The 20,866-nt window shown below is 41.3% G+C and overlaps 1 protein-coding gene across 1 annotated transcript; it reads right to left on the bottom strand.

The window, feature by feature from the left end:
* Window positions 1-3,665: 3,665 nt before the first annotated feature.
* On the bottom strand, window positions 3,666-20,760 carry thbs4b (thrombospondin 4b). The gene is made up of 22 exons (XM_083929600.1): window positions 20,471-20,760; window positions 17,126-17,323; window positions 16,042-16,292; window positions 15,828-15,930; window positions 15,591-15,673; window positions 15,425-15,476; window positions 15,145-15,296; window positions 13,311-13,448; window positions 12,602-12,679; window positions 12,340-12,492; window positions 12,125-12,229; window positions 11,922-12,029; window positions 11,166-11,325; window positions 9,868-9,986; window positions 9,214-9,266; window positions 8,898-9,091; window positions 6,904-7,082; window positions 6,481-6,529; window positions 6,173-6,369; window positions 5,859-6,031; window positions 4,845-4,984; window positions 3,666-4,609 (listed from the first exon to the last, which is right to left on the bottom strand). Exons 1-22 carry the CDS (start codon window positions 20,547-20,549, stop codon window positions 4,551-4,553), a joined length of 2,823 nt encoding a protein of 940 aa, XP_083785726.1. The 5' UTR covers window positions 20,550-20,760; the 3' UTR covers window positions 3,666-4,550.
* Between the last annotated feature and the right edge of the window lie 106 nt (window positions 20,761-20,866).

Below are 20,866 nucleotides of genomic sequence, written 5' to 3'. Positions count from 1 at the left end.
GTGTTGCCTCGAAACGCTGTGCAAGGGTGTGCAACCATGGAGTGTGCAATAGGCTTTGAGGTATGTTTTCTGTTGGTGTGTCGGAGTTGTTACCAAAATCAGCAGCCACAGCACATTTAAGTTTAAATAAACATTTTGCTGTTTCGTCGGGGCTGAACGCACATTAGAATTTCCTCAGGTGTCTACGGGGGGAAAAAAAATGAAAAGGTTATTTACAAAATTGTTTTTGCATCTGCCTTAATTAAAGCTGAAGTTGGTATCCTGAAACTGTCACTATATCTTGACAGCACAATGAAAGAAGAAAAAGTAATGTTCCTGCTCCCAGAGCCCTCTGTGTGTGCTCCTAATGGCATCTGCTACTTTCCACCTCAACTGAAGAAAAACAGCCATTCAGAGCCGAGCTAGTCTGAAAAATGAGAACGTTTGTGACCAAGTGGAGCCGAAACCTAACCTGCCGACTGGCCAGACAAACTTTCTCAATTTACAGCTAAACAGTACAGTAAAACATGTTTCTGAAAGCTTCTTATGCAAGAAATAAGCAATACAGTAATGATTCATATTTGATCAGTGCACAGTCACTGCATCAGAAACTCCTCTGCTCTGATTGGTTGTTGACCGGGTGCACTGGATCAATAGGGGCAGGTTAATGTGAAAACAGTGTGCACCGTTTGGAAACCGTGTGAAACCTGTGCCAAGGGCTTTTAGGTGGGTTTTCTCCCGTTTGGGGGTGTGTCAGAGGTGCTACTAAATAAGCAGCGACGTGACTCTCAATTCCTTGTATTAAAAAGACAGTGCACTTACATACACAAAAGGTGGGTCAACGCAGCACTGTTTCAGGTCAATGAACGGTTTACTACGTTCTGTCGGGGCTGAACGCACCCCAGATGTGCAACAGGCGCACACGTGTAAGGTAACATGCTAAATGCTGAGGCCTCTGCTGTTTTGTGTCAGTCATCTCTGTCATGTTGTGACTGCAGAGCCTCTTTCAGCTTCACATGTTTGAATACTTTGAGGAGCGCAGTGGGAGCAGAGAGGAGTGGTTATGTTTCTATATCTGTCTCTGAGAAGAATAAAGAGCAGAGAAGTTCAGGGCTTCAAACAGGTGAGTCCACATGAGCCGTATGTGTTTGTGGCTGCTTGTTTATACCCTATATGTCTGTGTTGTCTGCCTGTCCCTGATGTTTTATTATGCTGCTAACTCTAAAATATGTGCCAGGCTGTTAACTTTATGTCTCAATGCCTGTTACACCTGCTGTGGGCTCCACTTGTTGTTTATTGACGGTTAATTTTCATTTACTTATCTGAGCTTTATCTCTAAGGCTGTATGGAAGGTGCAGGTTGTTTATTTTATAATTGGTAATCGGTTGTATGCACAGGCTGCAAAGTGCATCTGTAATGTAATGTTTAAGGGGCTCTGTGGTGTGCTGTGTATACCTTCAAATGTTAATGTGCTATTATGTTTTGTAGCTCTTTACTTTAATAGGTTTATCATAACATCTTCATCCTATAGAGTTACCATTTAAAAATGTAACTGGACGTTTACTCATTTTGCCTGACCTACTTTTATCTAAGTAGGCTTTTTTTTAGTAGTAATAATATATAATATAGTAACATATTCAAGTGCTCTTTCCATCTCTGCATTTAAGTCGGCTATGGTATATGATATAGCAAGTCATACAAAGCAGGTTTTCAGAACACTTCTAATGTACTGTAGGTCATATCAGTTTCCTACTCAAATACTCTTTTTGGCTTTTAGTATACTTTGTATTTGGCCCTGTTTACACGTACACGGTTATTTTTTAAACAACATTTCCCTGCGTTTGTGCCCTGCGTTTACACGCAAACAGAGAATTCGCCTCTGAAAACGATTCTTTCTTAAAACTCCGGCCAGAGTGGAGAATTTAAAAAACTCTGGTTGCACATTTGCATGTAAACAGAGTTTTTGGCAGCCGGTATCAAAGTATGCGCCAGAACTTGCACCTGCGTCATAGGTGCGACCAGTATGTTTCAATTTTCATTTGGCCAAAGAGGTTATTGCCTAATGTTGGCTTGATCTTTTCTACACACTGCCAACTACAGTACATGTTTGGCATACTCTTGACGGCATTTATTCACAGGTTAGTGTAAAGGATTTTTTTTTCTGGTAACAGACAGGTTTGCATGCTATGTTTAAAAACGGAGAAGAGGAAATGTCCGTTTCTGAAAATAGCTAGCCACTTGTAAACGTAGTCTTTGTCTGTTGTAGAGATGGCACTGTGTGTCGATTCACCACTCTGGCCCAGACTGAAATATCTCAACAGTTATTGGATGGATTGCTATTAAATTTGGTATTGGATATTCATGGTGCCCATGACGATGAATGTTAATGGGATTGGTGATCCTCTGACTTTTTATCTAGCGCTGCTGGCAGATTACACTTTTCACTTACCCAGTGAAATAACTCAACATTTATGATGCACAGAAAATGTATGCTGACCTTTGGTGATCCCCTGACATGGGTGGTTTAGAGTAAAATGTCTCCACTAATGTTGGATGGATTTTGATGTAATTTCATTCAAAGACATTCATGTTCCCCTCAGGATGAATTGTAATAACTTATGTGCCCTTTTAAACTTTTCATCTAGTGACGTACGGTCTCTCAGAGCTGCTAGCATGGCTGGTTCTAGGTATGTGCTTCTACAGTCCTCATGCTCATTAGTGTTTCCTAATAATCCTCATAAGTCAGACCCTGACATTGCATTGTTATCCACCCTTCCCTGCTGTTCACAAACAGATGCCTCCCTGCACACAAACTAAGTGTGAACACGATTCCCTTTGCGCCCTGAGGTGGAAACAATCCCAACAGGGAAGTGAGAGCTCACGTCTAAACTTCACTGCCAGCTTGCCACGTAGTTTTCTATTCTTTTTTTTTTATTTCAAATTTGTTTTTGAAGGAGTGATCAAAGCAGATTTCCCAAAGAGCTTCCCACTGTTATCGTCAACATCCCCCGTCACAGTTCTCAGCATGAAAGCCTGACTGTGTTTATGTTGAGTGAGCTGGGAACCTCTTGATCCCCCAGCTCTGTTTGTAGCCTCTTTTCCTTCCGTGCCACAATACTTCTTAAGAATCAACAAATATGGAAGCTGCTCAAAACAGCTCTGCAGTAAGTTTTGTGATTGAGAGTAAATATCAGTGACCTGTTATCTAAACGCGTACGTCCAAAGGTAGTTCAGACCTGTTATCTTCAAACCATTTACATTTGATTATTTCTGATTAATACAATAGAACTTTTTTCTGTTTCTCCATTTACAGGTGAGTCACTTGACTTCTTCTTTTCTTACCTCTCAAGGCTCAAAGGCACACATACTTGATTAGAAAAAAACAGCCAGATATAAAGGAATCTGCATGTAGCCTCCTCTTGTCTATATTAAAGCCCAAAAATCTCTTATCTTCATCTTTCCCCCCTGGAGGACAGCCTGCCTGGAGCGCAAACCAAAGTTTCACTATTCATCTGCAGAGCTAATCAGGAATAAGAATGTTCTTGTAAGTATTTCCTGCTCAAGCAAAATAATGGCCTTTGTTTCTAGAGTACCAAATGATAATGTGCCAAATGATAATGTGAGAAAGTATGGTATTGTTGAGAGGTAATTTCATGGTTTATTGTTGGTTTGCATGTCCAGTAAGTAGGCTGTATGATGTTTTGCCTATTGGTATCTTCAGGCCAACAGTGAATTACATTAAAAACCCATCTAATCATCAAAGAATATATATATTTTTTGGAAGGAAAAAAAAATACTGATCATTGTTTACATCAACATCAACAAAATTATACTTTAAAGCCCTTTATTTTGACCAGGTTTGTGTATATAGATATGGAATGATCAAGATGTTAAGGACCAAATGATTGAAAGAGAAAACATGGTTACACTGAGCTTTAAGTTAGTCTTCTACAGTAAGTGAGACAAGGCACACTTAGAGTTGAGTCTGCTCTCCACAAAAGGAGTGAAAATACCACACTGATAGTTAAACAAACAGCCTGTTTGTGATCAAAACAAATTGAAACATCAGTATGAGGTTAATCCAAAGTGATAACTTTCTTTCCACATGAGCTAAAATCTCCTCTGTGGGCGCAAAATAAGTTTTTATATGATGACGTTCCCTTTTATTTTGAAAATATATGGGAACTTTATGGGAAACTGTCCATTATTATCCATATGTTAAGTTTCATTATGATATCTTATGTTACTTTCTTGTTCTTTACAGCACATGTCAGGTCACGCTGCATCATGTTCAGTAAAATTATAACTTATAATATTCAGCATAACGAGCTCGGTTGGACTGTAAAGGGATGATTAGGGATCAGGAAGGCACCACTGGGAAAAGTAACAGACGCGATAATATGCACATACAGTACGAAGTTTGTGGGCATATAGTCACTGAAACTGTACACGTCAATACACAGACAGACACAAACACACACTCTTACAAGCACACATGCACACACAAAATCTCACATTCACACACAGACACACAGTCTTTAAAGATCTCGCGTCATATTTTTGTCTTGACTCTAGAGTGAGTCAGTGCCGTGCTGAGTGCTGAACTCCTGGAAATCCTCCGGGATGGTGTCTGTGGAAGTGAGAAGTCGGGAATCATGAGACCAGCTCAGAATGTAATAGCCAAGCGAAGCCAAACTAATTCTGTTTACAGCTGTAGTCTAGTTTATGCAACATCAACAACATGCAGTCTAAAGTACACATTACTCTTTCACAATAAGAAGATATGTATTCGAAAAACAAATAGCAAAAAGCTCCATAGCATGCAATCACAGTAATTCAACATATGTGGATATTTCATTTCTTACCATTGCAGCGATATTTCAAATTGGACCAGATGATGTTTTCTTGAGAGAAACAGAACACGCCGAGTCGTCCTCCTCTCATGGTCGTGTCAATAGTCACACCAGAGTCTGCAACCAGCTCAGTTCCCTCATAAAACCGTGCCCTAAACAAACAAAAAATATATATTGTGCGTTCCACTCACAACACTAATTCACTTTCTCCAAAAGTTACATGAGAAGATTCATAGCACTGTAATGTAGCTGGAGCCAGCATCCAATTAGCTTAGCTTAGCATAATGAGTTGATACAGGGGAAACGGATAGCCTGGCTCTGCATTGCTTAAAAAGTTGCCCACCAGAACTTCTTAATCTCAGTAATATCTAGTTTGATCTGAACAACACAGTGGTTTCTAGATGGTTACTCTAGTTTTGTGAAAGCACTCGCACGACTAGTTGTCTGACGACATATCTTAACCTTAACTATGAAAGACCATTACCTACCTTCAACCATCTCACTTAAAACTTTCGTGGTCAATGCCTAACCTCAACCATCTAACTTTAAAATTTCGTGGTCAATGCCTTACCTCAACCATTTCACAAGAGTTTTGCAAATCTTGGGTTACCATCTAGACACGACCGACAAACACTGTGGAATAAAATTACTCTTCTGGAGTTTTGTTGTCACTGTGAGGTTACAGGGCAACCAGTCCACTTTATTTGAGAAAAAAAAATCCTGCACATAACCCCTTTGTAAAATGTTGGTGTTAAATAAACATGCTACAATAAACAACTTGTTAATCAGAGCTTTTGTAGGTGGATTTGTGTTACTGTCAGACAGAGCCAGGCTAGCTGTTTCCCTCTACTTCCTGTTTTTAAGTTAAGCTAAGCTAGCTGTTCCTTCACCTTCAACAGTGAAAAAGTGTATTTCCCAAAATGTTTAACCATTGTTTTACCCAATGGATAAACACTTAAGAAGTTTCAACATGTGCTAGCATGAAATCAATATGTAAATGTAAATCTAGAAGACGTTTTGTCGTACCTGATGTATCCGACCTGTGGGCGGTGCTGCAGGTACCAACGGTAAGACACCTTGTCCTTCCAGCCTACATTTCTGGGATCCTTCCACAGCAGACGCACCTGATCGTTGGTGTCTCCCGTGTGCCACAGCGAGTTTCTCAAGTGCTCCCCGGGGCCCGATCTAGACTTCACAGCCTGATAAACAGCGACAGATAACAGAAAGAAGTGAGGGCGGATGTGAAAACAAACAGACAAGAGAGAGGCAGAAATAATGTTCAAGGATAAAAATAGGATGAGAATGCTGCTGGCGATTCGTGGCATGACATTTGCTTTCACCTTAAGCTGGATGCCGGGCTCAGCCACAGCTCTGAAGGGTGTCGCCTGCCAGTAGGTCTGTTCAGTCTGCTTCCACATCACCACGTAGAAGGAGGACGAGTCCTGGTAGCCAAAGATGAAGCCGGCATAGTCGTCGTCCGTCACTGTATTCACGTGGAATGTGCCCTCAAAGTCCACTCCGCTGAAAGCAGTGTAACCTGACAACAGAAACTGTAATTAGTATATTATTTCTGTTCAGACTAAATTTTTCTTTTTCTCAAGAACATTGTATGTTATAGTGACTTCAACTCAAAGGAAATGCCTCTTACCAACAGCAAGTCCTGGGTCACTATTCATGGTCTGAACAATTTCCATTCCCTGTGTGAGAAAGAAAGAGTTGTTAATGATGAAGTCTTGTCAAACTAATTCATATTTTAGGCGTATTACAATTTGTTTGAGATGCACCTTACATTTTGTTTTAAGCAAAAGATTAAACCTGCAATTACACTGAATTATAATCATCTTTTAGGTTGCTACATTGAACATCTAGCTGCTAAGTGGTCCTCTCTCTGTTCACCAGTAGTCACTAACTGTGTCTGTTTCGTGCTGAGCAGTTAAGCATAGTAAAGTTATGAATTGTAGAGCTAAACAGTGAGCTGAAACTCTCTATAAAGATCAATGGAGCTGCAGACTCATGTGATAATGTTCTGCAGGCTCTTCACGATGAAGGGTGTAGCACTCAGTATTCTCACCTGGTTCAAAACAACCCAGTTAGGGTCAATCTGGGCGTCACCCTCGGGGTCCAACACCACCGTCTGATAGGCCCTGAAGTCAGTCAAGGTAACCTCGGCATTCTCAGGACAGTTGTCAATCCTGTCAATCACTTTGTCCTGGTCAAAGTCATTCTCACAAATATCTCCAACACCATCATCTGAGGGACAGCAGGAGGAAGGGGATTTAGACTTCAATTAAAATGTAATTAAAGTAAGAAAGACAGTGGATATTTCTCTCCTGCTCAAGGCACAGGTGCAGACAGTTGTTAGCAGCTCCTTTCAGTCCTTTTGAAACCAGGGTGTTTCCTGCCTTGTCACGATAATTAGTTTTTAGACTGGCTCTAACATAAATGTCAAAGAGGCTTGCCTCCAAAGGAAATTGAAGCCCAGGAGCTGCAGAGATGCACGGTCTGAATATGAAACATCCCAAATATGCTGCCAAAGTGCATTTGTCCTTTCTCAAGGGTCTATTCACATTTTAACAAAAGAACAAGGCTGTCTTCTTTGTTTAATTCAGATGGATTGTACTGAAGCTCACTCTAGTCTGCAGACTGCTGTGTGAGAATGCTTTCAGAATTAGAGATGCTTCATTTGCCATCAGGGGCGTAGTACAAAAATCTGGACCCTGTACATAGGCATTTTCTATGGCCCCCCCATATCCGGAGGGCCCTATTTACTTTGATCACTTTTCCCCCTAGTCTGTCATGATAAAAGGTGATATACTCTGGTTTTTCTAGCACATTTGGTAGTGTTTGTTTCTTGTATTACGTCATGTGAATGTCTGATTCTGTTTGATGCAAAAGGAACGTATCTATGTTACCCGGGTCCTACATGCATGGTCCCCGCTTTTTATGGCCCCGCTTTTCCCAAAAAGGTCCTATGTTCCCCACTTTATTTGTGACCAGGGAACAGCATATATTGAATAATAATAGTCCAATGTTCCCCTAATGCTAGTACTAGATAGCTAGCTTGGTTAGCAAGGTGTAACCACCAAATGCTGAACAAGACATTTTGAGCTACCAAAATGTTACAATCAAATCTGAAGAAGTGAAAACTCACTGAGAGAGTCAAAATCCTAAAATGACACCACTGCTATTTAAATGAACACAGTGTCGTGGATATTTATCGCTAAGCCTCCATCCTGATTGACAGGTTGCCATGTCGAAACCATAAACTCACTAGGAATATTATATACATATAACATGTTAGGAAAAAAGTAGGGTAATTTTCTCATTGACTTCTATACAATCAGACTTATTTTTGAAGCCAGTGGAGTCGCCCCCTTCCGGAGATTATAAATAATGCAGATCCAATTTGGCTTCACTTTTCAGGCCCGGAAGCTACGTCCATTATTTTTACAGTCTATGTTCAGATTAAAAGGCTTGTTACATTGAAGGAAAATTACTTTTTTCTCCTTCATATTGGAGTCATAATGCACTATTAAGACTGTGAATGTGCTACGACATTAAAAAAGGTCACAGACTTGGTGGCTCTTGGCATAAAAGCTTCGAAACTTGGCGTTCAATTTGGCAACAGGAATCTCTTGTGGGTATCTTGATTCATTTTTCAAACTCGAAAAACAGGTAAATTAAAAATGCAAACGGGTGGCCCGACTTTACATCACTTAACACCCTGACTGCCAGCAGAAACTGCCTCGCCCCGCTTGATTTGAATCGATATTCCACTCCAATTGACTTCAGAGCCTGTTTTTTACACATGTAATGTCATAGTGAGTCACAAAACGGGTGCTTTTACTACAAAATTGCCACATAATGTGCTCAGAGTTGCTTTTGTTTGATCTTCGTGGGTGTGAAACAGCAGGAAGAGTTCAGGGAGAATATGGATGTGGAGATTATGAACATTTATCTCTGATCACCATTCTGGCTTTCAGCCAAAGATATAAACAATCATATCAGAATGTTACTGTCAACTGGTGAATGAAGAAATGTTATTTATTTGAGACTAGCACTCACTGTTGTCGTCAGTCTGGTCAGGGTTTGGTACCAGCCGGCAGTTGTCTGGTCCCGGTGGTATACTGTCAGGGATCCCATCGTTGTCGTCATCATCGTCACACTCGTCACCCATCCCGTCTTTGTCGGTGTCCAGCTGGGAGCTATTTATCACGAACGGGCAATTATCCTTGGTATCCTGGTGACCGTCGCCATCACTACAGGGGAAGTGACACAATGACATGACGTGAATAAAAGCTGTATTACTAGCAGTAGTAGAAAAAAAAACTGTACGGATACCTGTAAGAACACAACATAGAGACTGTGACAATATTATTACCTGTCTTGGTTTGTGTCACAGGAGTCTCCGACCAGGTCATTGTCAACATCAGACTGGAACAAGAGCAGAGAGTTCACCAAAAGCTCCTTTTACTAGGGTCCTTTACTTCAGTAAAAGTACCAATACAACTATGTGAAAATACTCCATTACAGTCGAGCCATAGCCCATTCTCCCATGGTTTCATCAGTGTGTAAGCAACATTTGACTTTTGTACTGGTTGAGGTGGAGCTAGTTTAACTTCGTTATATACAGTTTGGTGGTTTTGTCATAAGGGTCACAAGATAAATCTGGCAAATATAAGAGGAAAGAGCAAAAACAACAACAATTTGTGTTCAACATTAGATATTTTTACCAGGAAACCAGTTGAGAGATTAAAGGAGAATTTGTGGAACTGTTAAAACTCAGTCCCAAATAGACCCTGATTTAAAAATAATAATAATGATAAAAAAGCCTTAATGTAGAATCTTAATCACAAAAGTAATTTGTTACTTTAACGGTAACAGAGTGGAGTAAAAAGTTCAATATTTGACCCGAAATGTAGATAAACCTTAGCATAAAATGGAAATACATTTTGCAAAGTACAATTATAACCAAAATGAAATGCAAGTTACTTTCCACCACAGCTATCCATCTATCTATCTGGCTCTGACTGACCTGGTTTGGGTTGGGGATGTCGGGGCAGCTGTCGCAGGCATCTCCCACTCCGTCCCCGTCCCGGTCCAGCTGGTCTCTGTTCTTCACGCGCTGACAGTTGTCCAGAAAGTTCTTCAGGCCTGCTCGCCGATGAACAATAGGGTATAGTTGGTGTTATTTAAGTTAACAGTCAGTCGAGCTCTTCTCAGCAGTGAATCTAGATCATTGTCACGTATGATATATTCAGAGGGGGCAGGTACAGAGAATATTTCCAGATTTATTGCCACTTATTCTGGACTTTGGCTGTCACGAAGAATGTCATTGATTTGTTGTTTTTTTAATGATAAAGTATATTTTTTTAAATTGCTGTGACAAGGAAATCAGCCTGCTATAATTTTGATAATCAATCCAAACATTTCCACCAAAATGCCAATAAATCTTTATTTCCAGCTTCTTAATTGTGTGGATTTGTTGCATTTCTTCCTCTTAAGCGACAGTACAGTTTATTTAATACTGCATTAATAATGTACATTTGAACTAATGTTCTGATGTAAACGCTCATGAAGTAATTAACAAATATGGGCGTTGCCAAATAGAAATATGAATAATTACACAGATACAATCATGAGATGTTTACTTAATCAATTTGATTGATTTAATTAGAGTTTTGACCTCTAAAACTAATCAAGGTGATTACAGTAAGCAAGATTTTTTTTTTTTATATCTTGACAAACACCAACTCTGAGTGAGGTCAATCAGTACTTTTATGTGATTAATTAATGCATATAAACATCGAGACAGTAATTATTGAGTCATTATGTCAGGTTATTTGTCATTTCACCACTGGGTTGCACTGTTGCAATTGCTATGTCGCTGAACACCAGTTAGTGTTCAGATGCTATTTTCTATCCATCGCTGGGAGGCAGCAGCGGCACCACAAATGCATAAAGGTCAAGCAGCAGCAATAGAGGGAAAGCTATCTTCTTTCCTGTGGGGGTTTGTGGAGGTGTAATCATGCTGGTGAATGATCAAAGTCTGTGTTCGCTCAGGGGTCAGACTGCTTTTGGCCTTGACTTTTTTTTCTTTTTTGCAGTGCTATTTCTTAAGCCTTCAAGTTGGTTTATATAAACATCCATACTACTACACAGTGATATATCTCTATAACATGATTAAGAGAGTAATCAGTCAGTAATTTAATGTAAGGGCAGGGAGGAAATGTGAAGGAGAGAACAGAGTAATAAGTCATACCAGTGAGCTCCTTCAGTGCTGGTTATATAAGCACAAGCATCAGTGTTAGTGATGTAATTTATCTTGCATACCGTCTCCATCCATGTCATCGTCACAGGCGTCCCCCTTGCCGTCGCTGTCGGTGTCCCTCTGGTCAGGGTTCTCCACCGTGCGACAGTTGTCACAGGCGTCACCGTGGCTGTCCTTATCACTGTTCTTCTGGTCTACGTTGGGCTTCAACCAGCAGTTGTCCTGAGACACAAAGGTATCAGTCACAGCATGTGGATTTCTGTGAGTGCATTTGTCACTGGACAAGCTTGTGTGTGCATGTGTTTTCTATGTTTTTGTATATACAGTATATATATATACACACATATATTAATTTGTAAACTTTAGATGTGCTGGTAGGCAGATTTAGTTACCTTTGCATGGAGCCAGACCAGCAGTTTTCCTCTGTTTCCAGTTTTTGTGCTTAGGTATCATTCTTCCAGTTTTTGTGCTTAGGTATCATTCTTCCAGTTTAATATTCATCGAGGAAGTGAATAAGCCTATTTCCCAAATTCCAAACTAGTCCTTTTAAGCCAAGCAAAATTGCTCACCCTTCTCTGATTCCATCTTCTTAATTGTAATCATGTGCTGCGTTCCTTTGTCTTGTATGTTGTTAATTGAACATCTTTGGGTTATGGACTGGTGGTGGTACAAATCGAGCAATTTAAAGACATCACCAAACTGTGATGCGCATGTGTCACTCATTTCTGACCTTTTGTAGAGTGCATGATTCATTGAAAATCATCACCAGTTGCAGCTGTTTTGTGCTCTTTTGCATTTGTTAAAACGTTTCCACCAACCTGCTCGTTTGGTATACCGTCACCATCTGCATCGTCGTCGCAGGTGTCTCCGTAACCGTCCCTGTCGGCATCCTCTTGACCCGAATTAGGAACGAAGACGCAGTTATCCTGTGAGGAGATGTTGTAGTTAAATCTTTTTATTTTTTAAACGGCTTGCCCCTATCAAAGAAAAATTCCATCTGCTGACAGTTTGCCTCTGGTACCTTTCTACAGCTTGCGTCTTTGCATTTGAGTTTTTCATCTGGATATCCGTCGATGTCGGTATCTTTCCCACACAGGTATCCGTTACCGGCCCAGCCAATTCCACACTGACGAGACAAAGGAAACTCAGACAGCATGTATTTAAAGTTGTGCTTATGTGCAGTATGTGTGTGCAGATAGTAAGTGTGCCTGTTTAAAAAAAAGTGTGAAATCCTACCTGACAATGGATTGACCCGTCCCTCTCTGCTATACACTGGGCGTTGATATCGCAGGGGTTGGTCAGGCTGTTGCCGCAGCTGATCTCTGGCTTACAGCCCTTCACCTGATCTCCTGTGAAACCTGTCTTACAGGTGCCGCAGCGGTAAGAGCCCTGTACAAGAATGAGAACATCTGGTTTCTTTTGACAGTCACACAAAGGAAATAATCGTCCAGCATAAGCCAATGTGTAGCGTTGGGATAATAGTCTACGGTGGTCTTACCACAGAGTTGTGACAGACTGAGTTTGCTGTGCAGCCTCCGTTGTTGGGTCCTTTGCATTCGTCAACGTCGTCACAGACCTGAAACAATATGATGAATAAGATGTGAAATCATCCAAAGTTTTGTATTTATGACAGTTTACATTAATTCCATATATATTCTTTTAGGTTCCAGTAATTACTGTATAGAATGAACAACAAGTAAGTGTGTCAATTTATTCAAGTAGCCTGTTGTTCTTTTGTACAATTTAGGACTTTTACTTGACTTGATATATACTGTATATACTTCTCCTTCACTACATTTTAGAGGGTAATAGTTTTTTATCTCATGATATCATAGGAAGCTGTTCTAGGTTCTTCTTTTATATTAGTTTTAATCATCAGATCCCTCTTTGGATCCCAAAACTACAATTCATGTCCTACATATAATATTATAATTTATCATACATAAGTACTATATAAGTATTTTAAAGAGATAGCTATTTATCAGTCCTCATATAGGTGACCAGTAAATACTTTATCAATATCCAAATTAGTGCTGTAATCGAAAGGTTTACCCCATTTCCCCTCAAAATGACATGATACCCCCCCCCCCCCCCTTTTTAAATGATGTTTTATGTCTTCTGTGTAATATGCTGTAATTTGCCTGCACCCCTATTTCTTACTTTTTAGTCTAATTTTGTCTGTCCACCATATTTTACCCACTGTTTACCTGTTTATTGTTCTGGGCGTACAAAATACCCACGCCCTCCACTGCCAGGCCGGAGTAGCCCAGCGGACAAGCGTCACAGCGGAAACCCGGGGCGGTGTTCACACACTTGACTCCGGGGAAGCAGGGGTTAAACTGGCACTGTAGGAAGGAGGACATGAGCTCTGTTGAAGCTGAAAAATGAATATGGTTCTCACAGGGCTTCTCCCCAAAAGCTTTTAGGTCTGATGACACATTTGCTCATGCAAAAAAGAGAACGCCGAAGGGGCCAGTCCTTAAAAAGGGATCAGTGCAAACACAAGAAGACAGACAGGGAAACACACACGCACGTATCCTTGTGTTTCTATCCTCATGAGGACCTCATTAACGCTCACGCTGCTTTCACTGAATTCCCAGACGTTTACGTTTACCTGTGGCTTTCATTCCTGAACATCCATTATACCACATTAGCTTCTGTGAGGTTGCATGTTATTCCCCCGTCTGTCTCACCTCATTTCCTGTCACCTCGCTGCCTCCGTTTTTAATAAAGGCTCAGATACAAAAATAAAGACCATCCAAAATAAATAATAACTGCAGGCCCAGTTTACTGTTTTGTCTACACAGTGGCAGAGTTCCTGTGTGGGAATATACACACTGTGTGAACAGAACAACAGCCTTAGGCCCACGCTTACCTCATGGGAATTGAACAAAATGTCTACACTACCCAGCCTCCCATTATATGGCTAACTAGAAGGGCATTTGGACAGTGCAGACCTCAGGCCAAGGCATGCCCTATCTCACAGTGCTAGTGTAGTGTGAATTTTCCCAGTGAGGGCTCTGATTTGTTTTAGATTATTACTGACATGACTGCAGCACAAAGGCCAAAATGCAATGTTTACAAAAGAGTAAAAGTAAAATCATTCATGTATCCGCCCCGTGATTTGGCTCTGCTTCAAAAAGTATTATTTATTTATTTATTTATTTATTATTTCATCCTTGGCCCATGCTCCACCCTTCCATCAAGTTTTCATGAAAATCAGACAACAGTTGAAAAACAAACTGGGCCTAAAAACATAACCTCCTTGGCAGAGGTACCTATCCTCTATTTAGCATCAAATTGGGAGAACGAGCAATGGATGTGGGCTGTTGGACCCCCTCTGCCACGTACCTTTTTTTAATTTGCAGTGGAAATAAGTGGATTTTACAAGCTGTTAATGACCTTTACCACAGAGGATATGTCTTTGGTGTGGTTTGTTTGTTTTGTCTGTTTGTCAGCAGGATTACGAAAAAACAACTGGACTACTCAATTTTCATGAAACTTGTTGGAGGGGTGAAACATGGGCCAAGGACGAACTCATTAAATTTTGGAGTGGATCCAAATCATAGGGCGGATACACATAAAATACAAATACTTTTGACTTTCATTAATATTGTGAGATAGAGTGTGGCCTTAGTGGAGGTCTGTGCACTGAGTGTCCTTCCAGGTCACAGGTCCAGGTCTGGATCCAAAGCCAGAATATGAAAAGATGCTACTATGTTGTCATCTGGTAATATTTTGTATGATTTTGTCTGTATAGGCCAACTTTGCCTATCTTAACAGTAACTATAACCTTAACCATAAACCTAAACTATAGCCTGAAAATACAAGAATTGAAGTAGAGCCAGGTGGGCACAATGTCCTACTCTGCAGGTCTGATTTGCACAAAAAAGTTTAAGTAGAGAAACACACACACACCGAACACACACACACACACACACACACACACACACACACACACACACACACACACACACACACACACACACACACACACACACACACACACACACACACACACACACATTCACTGAGCCTTACCTCATCCACATCATCACAGTTGAAGCCATCCCCGGTGTACCCATCAGGACACGGCCCACACTCGACACCATCCGCTGTCTCTATACACATGTCCTCACGGAAACAAACACCTGAGACACACTTTGGTCTCACCACCTCAGTACCACCCAGACCTTTAAACAACAGAGGGAAAATATTTTCTATTCATCATCTGTAATTGTATTGTCTGTGTTTAAAAAACAAACAAAAATACACATTTAGCATTGTATTTACTGGTGACTGCTATTGGACATAGTCTTACCGCAGGCCTGACACTCTGAGATGGTGTTCCTGAGAAATGAGGTCTCTTTGACCTGAAAAAGGTCAAACATAAACAAATTTATATGCTGTCGGGCGAGCTGTCGGGGAGGTCAGGGGTGAGGAAGCAGGGATTAAGTGGCCTCAGAGGAGCTCTTAGTGGTAGTCACCTGCTGAATGAGGACGTCTTTCAGCTCATTTATCACCTTCGTTAACTCCAGCATTTGATTGGACAGCTGCTTCGTGTTGACCCCTAAGACAAAGGACCTGTTATTCAGTTAAACTGAAGCAGAGGTGGGGGGGTTCTCTGTCAAACGCTGACTGTTGTTTTCCTAACAGTGGGTTTGTTTTCCTGAGAAACATTTGGCTGTCTCTGTGGGCGTTTACTTCCACAGAAAGAATCTTACCCAGAGTTTGGACGGAGTCTCTTTGCTGGAAGTGGCAGTCTTGTAATGAAGCAACATTCTCAAATGTGTCCCCAATCACCAGTTTGAGCTCGTCCAAACTCTCCTGTTGGAATAAAACGGGACAACTAAGCCATTTGGAAACCTCCAGATCCATTATTGGGACAGAAACCTATTCATTATTGTATGGAAATACTGTAAGTGATGATACTGTCACCTGCTCTCTGGCTTGCATGGTCTTCAGTTCCACCATACCATAACCTGCTGGCAAACCCTGGAAGGCAGCAGGGAGATCCCTGACTGTCTCCACCAGCCTGCAGTCCAAATGCAGCTCCACCCCGCCTGGCCCCTGTTGCTGCATCCCCTTCAGGTGGAACAACAGTCGGTGTTGTTGGCCATCTGCCAGTACCAGGTTGTTAAAGGTCACTGAGCTCATCCTCTTGTCACTCCGCAGGTAGCGTAGCACAGCTTTGAGAGGACAGGAAAGAGCAGGGGAGGAGGAAGGCAGCAAGAAGAGATAATAGCAAGAAATAGAGAGGGAAGGAATTACCAGGAGTATTTACTGTAACGGGTTGATTCATCCAAATAACAACATGACTAAGAGTCTTGCTAGTTGCACTGTGACGCTGCTGATTTTGAGCAGGTATAATGTTTTCCACGTTCAACAACTAAGTTTAGCATGTTAGCATGCTGAGATTTATAGTACAGGACACTTAGTACAGCTGAGGCTGATGTAAATGTCATTAAAGGTCCCATATTATTCTCATTTTCAGGTTCATACTTGTATTTTGGGTTACTACTAGAGCATGCTTACATGCTTTAATGTTCAAAAACTCATTCTTTATCTTATACTGTCTGTCTGAATATACCTGTATTCACCCTTTGTCCGAAACACTCTGTTTTAGCGCCTGTCTCTTTAAGACCCCACCTCCTGAAAAATCCCATTCTGCTCTGATTGGTCAGTCTCTACGGGTCTTTTGGATCTGCTCTCAGAATCTCTGCACCGTCAGGTAATGACTGTATCGGCACAGGAGCGCCACTCTCTACCTCGGTGTGTGTGTGTGTATATACCTGTATAGTATATTTGTGACATCACAACCATACAGAAGTCCCGATGGCTTGTTTAAAGTCAGACTGTGTGCATTTCTCTGTGGGTTATTTTGATACTTTCACAGTATTTATATAGCATCTCAAACTGCTTTATTATATAAAATCTAACGTTTTACAAAATGTTTATGATACAAAAATATAGATTTAGTGCAGATTTAAACTGTACCAAAGTCTCTTTCATGTTGTCCTACCTCTATTGAGCTTCCCCATCACAGCGAACTCAAAGTACTTGCTGTTGTCCCTGGGGTTGTACAGGGAAAACACACTGGTTCCACTCTTGGGCAGCAACTTGAAGGAGGTTAGGATGAAAGCCTCGTTCACCCCTTGCTCAGCCAGACCCCCCTGCAGCAGATCTGGCAGGCAATCAGGCGAGGTGAGCAGATCATAGACTGTTGACAGAGATGGGGGAAAGAGAGAAGCGGTAAAGCACATAAGTAATGGATGATGAAATATGAATATTTACAACCTGCAGCCGCTCCAATCCCTGAGTAAACACATCCTGAGTCGACAAGGAGATGATGATGATGTTGAACCAGTGTTTGTTGCTCTTGCGAGACGCTGTGTCAATCAGTCAGTGCAAACTTGGCAGGCAGAGTTGGCTCAGAGAAATCAGAGAGATGTGGATTTTGTAACAAATCAGAGCTGTGTACTGTGACGGTTAGGTGTACGGTGTTTTGTTGTTAGAGCCACACCATAGCTTCTCGGCTGATAAAATGTATGAGAGCTCTTGTTTCCTGCCACAGCTCATTCATTGTTCTCGCAGGCAGAGAGACTGCAGACTTTAGACATATCTACTGATAAGTCGCTTAGTAGGTGTGAAAAGCCAGAGAGATGCCGTACACTTGCGCTCATGCTCAGAGTCCCCCTTTAATAAAGTGACTTGGAGCTGGGCAGGCCAAGAGAGGATGTGCAATGAATTTTGTTGTCCGCCATCTGCACACATCATGAATACAAGCACCCTGAAAGCAGCCTGCAAGGCCCACAGTCAAGAGGGAGCAAAATTGCTCCCAAATGCTCCCAGAGATTGGCCGTTGTCAGCCAAGATTGCGAAGCATGATCCCCAGATGAGGTCTCTCCTTTTTTCTTTTAACTCTCTCCTCATGTTTGTCCGTCACATGCTGGATTTCAGCTAAACACAGGGCTTAAGAAATCTTGCAGTTAAATGTGACTAAGCCGCCAAAAATGCCTGCTTAGACCTCCAAGCATATAGGTCTACTTTTGTATCCTGGATTGCCAAGATCACCTGTTGAGTAACATGCAAAGAGATGGATTTTTTTTTCTCGACTGGATGTAATGTATTGGACCATTAGACGAAAGTCCAAAAATGAAAAAAGAAAACACAAAGAACAAATGAACCTCAATATGTTTTTGGAGTAACTGTAACACTACAAAGAAACGCAGCCATAAAGCACACAGTCCTGCTGGTCATAAATCTTCTGGACAGAGGGCTTTGTGGAGGTCAGGGACGTCTTATACCAGAGATCCGGAGAAAGCGCCTCAGTTTACCTCCTCATTAACCTCGGATTTCAAGCTTCATAAAACTAGTTCAGCTGAAAGCCATAAAGTAATCCAGTGTCTTGTCCTTTCCTTACCACCAGCATATAAATCTATCACGGTTACAGAGTACTATAAAGTGTACAAATGCTTAGCATTCTTCATTTTACTGCATAAGAAATACTTCACATCAGAGGGCTTGCATGTTGAAAGCTGTGATTTATTGTAGTTTCATGTTTAGAGAGGGATGCTCAGTCAGCCATTAGTAATGATGAAGGAATTACATCATCAACATCAGCATGTAATTAACATAAACAGCGAAGTCAGTTTCACATTTAGACATGAGTAACCTGCCTAATTGAAGCACAAATCCATTATAGCTAATTATGTTAAATGGTGTAATAATAATATTACAATCAGTTCCATATAATTTAGCTTGAGACAAAAACCTCCAATAACTGGGTTTTTCTCGCCCACTCGGGAGCAGAGTAGACTTGAATGTGTGCTCTGTTTTTGGTCTCCTAAGGGAAATGTTTTACCCTTTAAGTGCTCTGTGTTGTGTATTTTTTGTGTGTGCCAAAAATGACAGCATTAGAATGGAGAGAGTGAACCAAAACAGTACGGTTGCAGCCGGACAGCTAAAACCCCCACATTCAGAAATAGCTGATCTGTTTCCCTATCAACATGTTGTTTAAACACTAATGCAATAAAATGCAACGCATCTTCTTTCCATGCATCCATGTTGTTTCCACAATACGATTTAAAGCTCACAAACACACTGAAGTCAGAAGAATGTCTCCCTTTCTTGGGAATTGAGTACATCCAAGCAGCCTGTGAATGCACCATTGGCCTTGGCCATTCGAGTTATTATAGAAATATCGATTCATAGCTGCTTAAAAGGTGTGTTTTGTCCCCAGGCGAGGAGCCTTTGTGCCCAGAGAAGAAAGCGGGTTTTGAATTCCGGTAATCTCCGTTCCCGGTGAAGTCATCCTTGAGACAGTCATATTTATCAATAACCCTTTACAGAGACAGAACGGCTGCTTTGTGCTGCTAAAATCTTATCGCAGATTTAAATGGGTCTCCCTCCTTTTGAACAATTTCACTCATGCAGACAGTGAGTCATTTGAAAGGAAAATGATAGATGATGAACTCCATTAAACTGTACGTGTTTTATACACAACATCAGGAGGCTATTGCCCAATGATTGTAGGGAGTAATGGGTGCATGAAAGGTATGCCATCTATCACTGGAGGGAGTTGTAAAAAGCTGCTAAACTATCAACACCAATATTTCTACTTGTCGTCTGCAGCTCCGGTTTGTGTGTGACCTTGAACAAATTTGTGTGTGACTGTTTGTGTGTGTGTGTGTGTGTGAGAGAGAGAGAGAGAGGGGTGGGGGTGGGGGGGGGGGGGGTTTGTGTGTGTGTGACTTGAAGTTCAATATTGCGCCCAGATCATCTCTGATTATTCCCATGTGTGTGACCTAGCTGAATTAATACGAGCCAGAGAGCCGAACCTCCTGAAGCTGAAGTAATCAAGCAGATCTGGCCGGATAGATATGAAAAGCAGGGTGACTTTACTCCAGCAGAAAGATGTCTACTTTTATTCTTTATCTCTGTGAACCTCCTGTCACAAACAAAAATGTATTCGACTCCCTCAACTCTGCTGGAACTGACGGGGATATTTAGCATTTTATTCGTACCTCAGTGAGTATCATGCGCCATGTCTAATCCTTTGTGTTCTGTGGGTCTGCATATGATATTAGTTTTCACAGTGTCTGCTTTATCCATTATGCATTGAACTCATACATAGTGTGTTAAAATACCCAGTGGTGGAGCCATTAAATCTTTTTTGACAGATAATGAAAATGGAGGATTACATCACAGCCAGGATGTCAGAAAAATGAGGCACTCAAATAAAATCAAAGACATCTTTCCTTATGTGTTAAAATTTAAACAGAGAACCAAAAGAAGCTTATTTCCTTTCCTGAATTGCCCTCATTATTTTTAATAATTGAAATAAAATGCAAATTTAAACACTCACCTAGAGCCTGAGCTTCCACATGTGAGCTCAGTTTTAAAAGCAGATGCGAGGCCAGTATCAAGGCTGTCCACACACCCATTGTGTCCTTCCAGCTGGTCCCAGATCAGCAGTTTTTCTGTAGTGACTTATCAGTATGTGACACAGTTGCAGTTTCCCGTATGTCTACTCCTGCTGTGAGTGGTGTGTTTGTGTCCTTGCCTCCTTTTTGAATCAGAAGTGAGACAAGACCATCATGGTGAACCTGATAGAAGCTGCTGGCTCTTTTTGTGTCTGAATTGGTGTGTGTGAATGTGAAGAGCTTGTAGAGGGAGGAGCATCAGGGCCAGAACCTGCTTTTAAAACCTTCCTCAGACGGCCCCATGCAGAGAAGGAGTGACCTCGAGAAACTCTTTTGCC

The sequence above is a fragment of the Echiichthys vipera genome (assembly GCF_963691815.1).
Source record: "Echiichthys vipera genome assembly, chromosome: 16".
In the NCBI taxonomy this organism is placed as follows: domain Eukaryota; kingdom Metazoa; phylum Chordata; class Actinopteri; order Perciformes; family Trachinidae; genus Echiichthys; species Echiichthys vipera.
This window is presented reverse-complemented; position numbering and strand designations above follow the sequence as displayed.

Excerpts from the sequence above, each read along its gene's own strand:
- thbs4b (XM_083929600.1), bottom strand. The coding sequence starts at position 20,549 with ATGGGTGTGTGGACAGCCTTGATACTGGCCTCGCATCTGCTTTTAAAA. Across the intron at positions 13,449-15,144 it reads ACTGTGATGATGTGGATGAG|TGCCAGTTTAACCCCTGCTT; the intron begins GTAAGGCTCAGT and ends TCCTTCCTACAG. Across the intron at positions 12,230-12,339 it reads ACGGGTCAATCCATTGTCAG|TGTGGAATTGGCTGGGCCGG; the intron begins GTAGGATTTCAC and ends TTGTCTCGTCAG.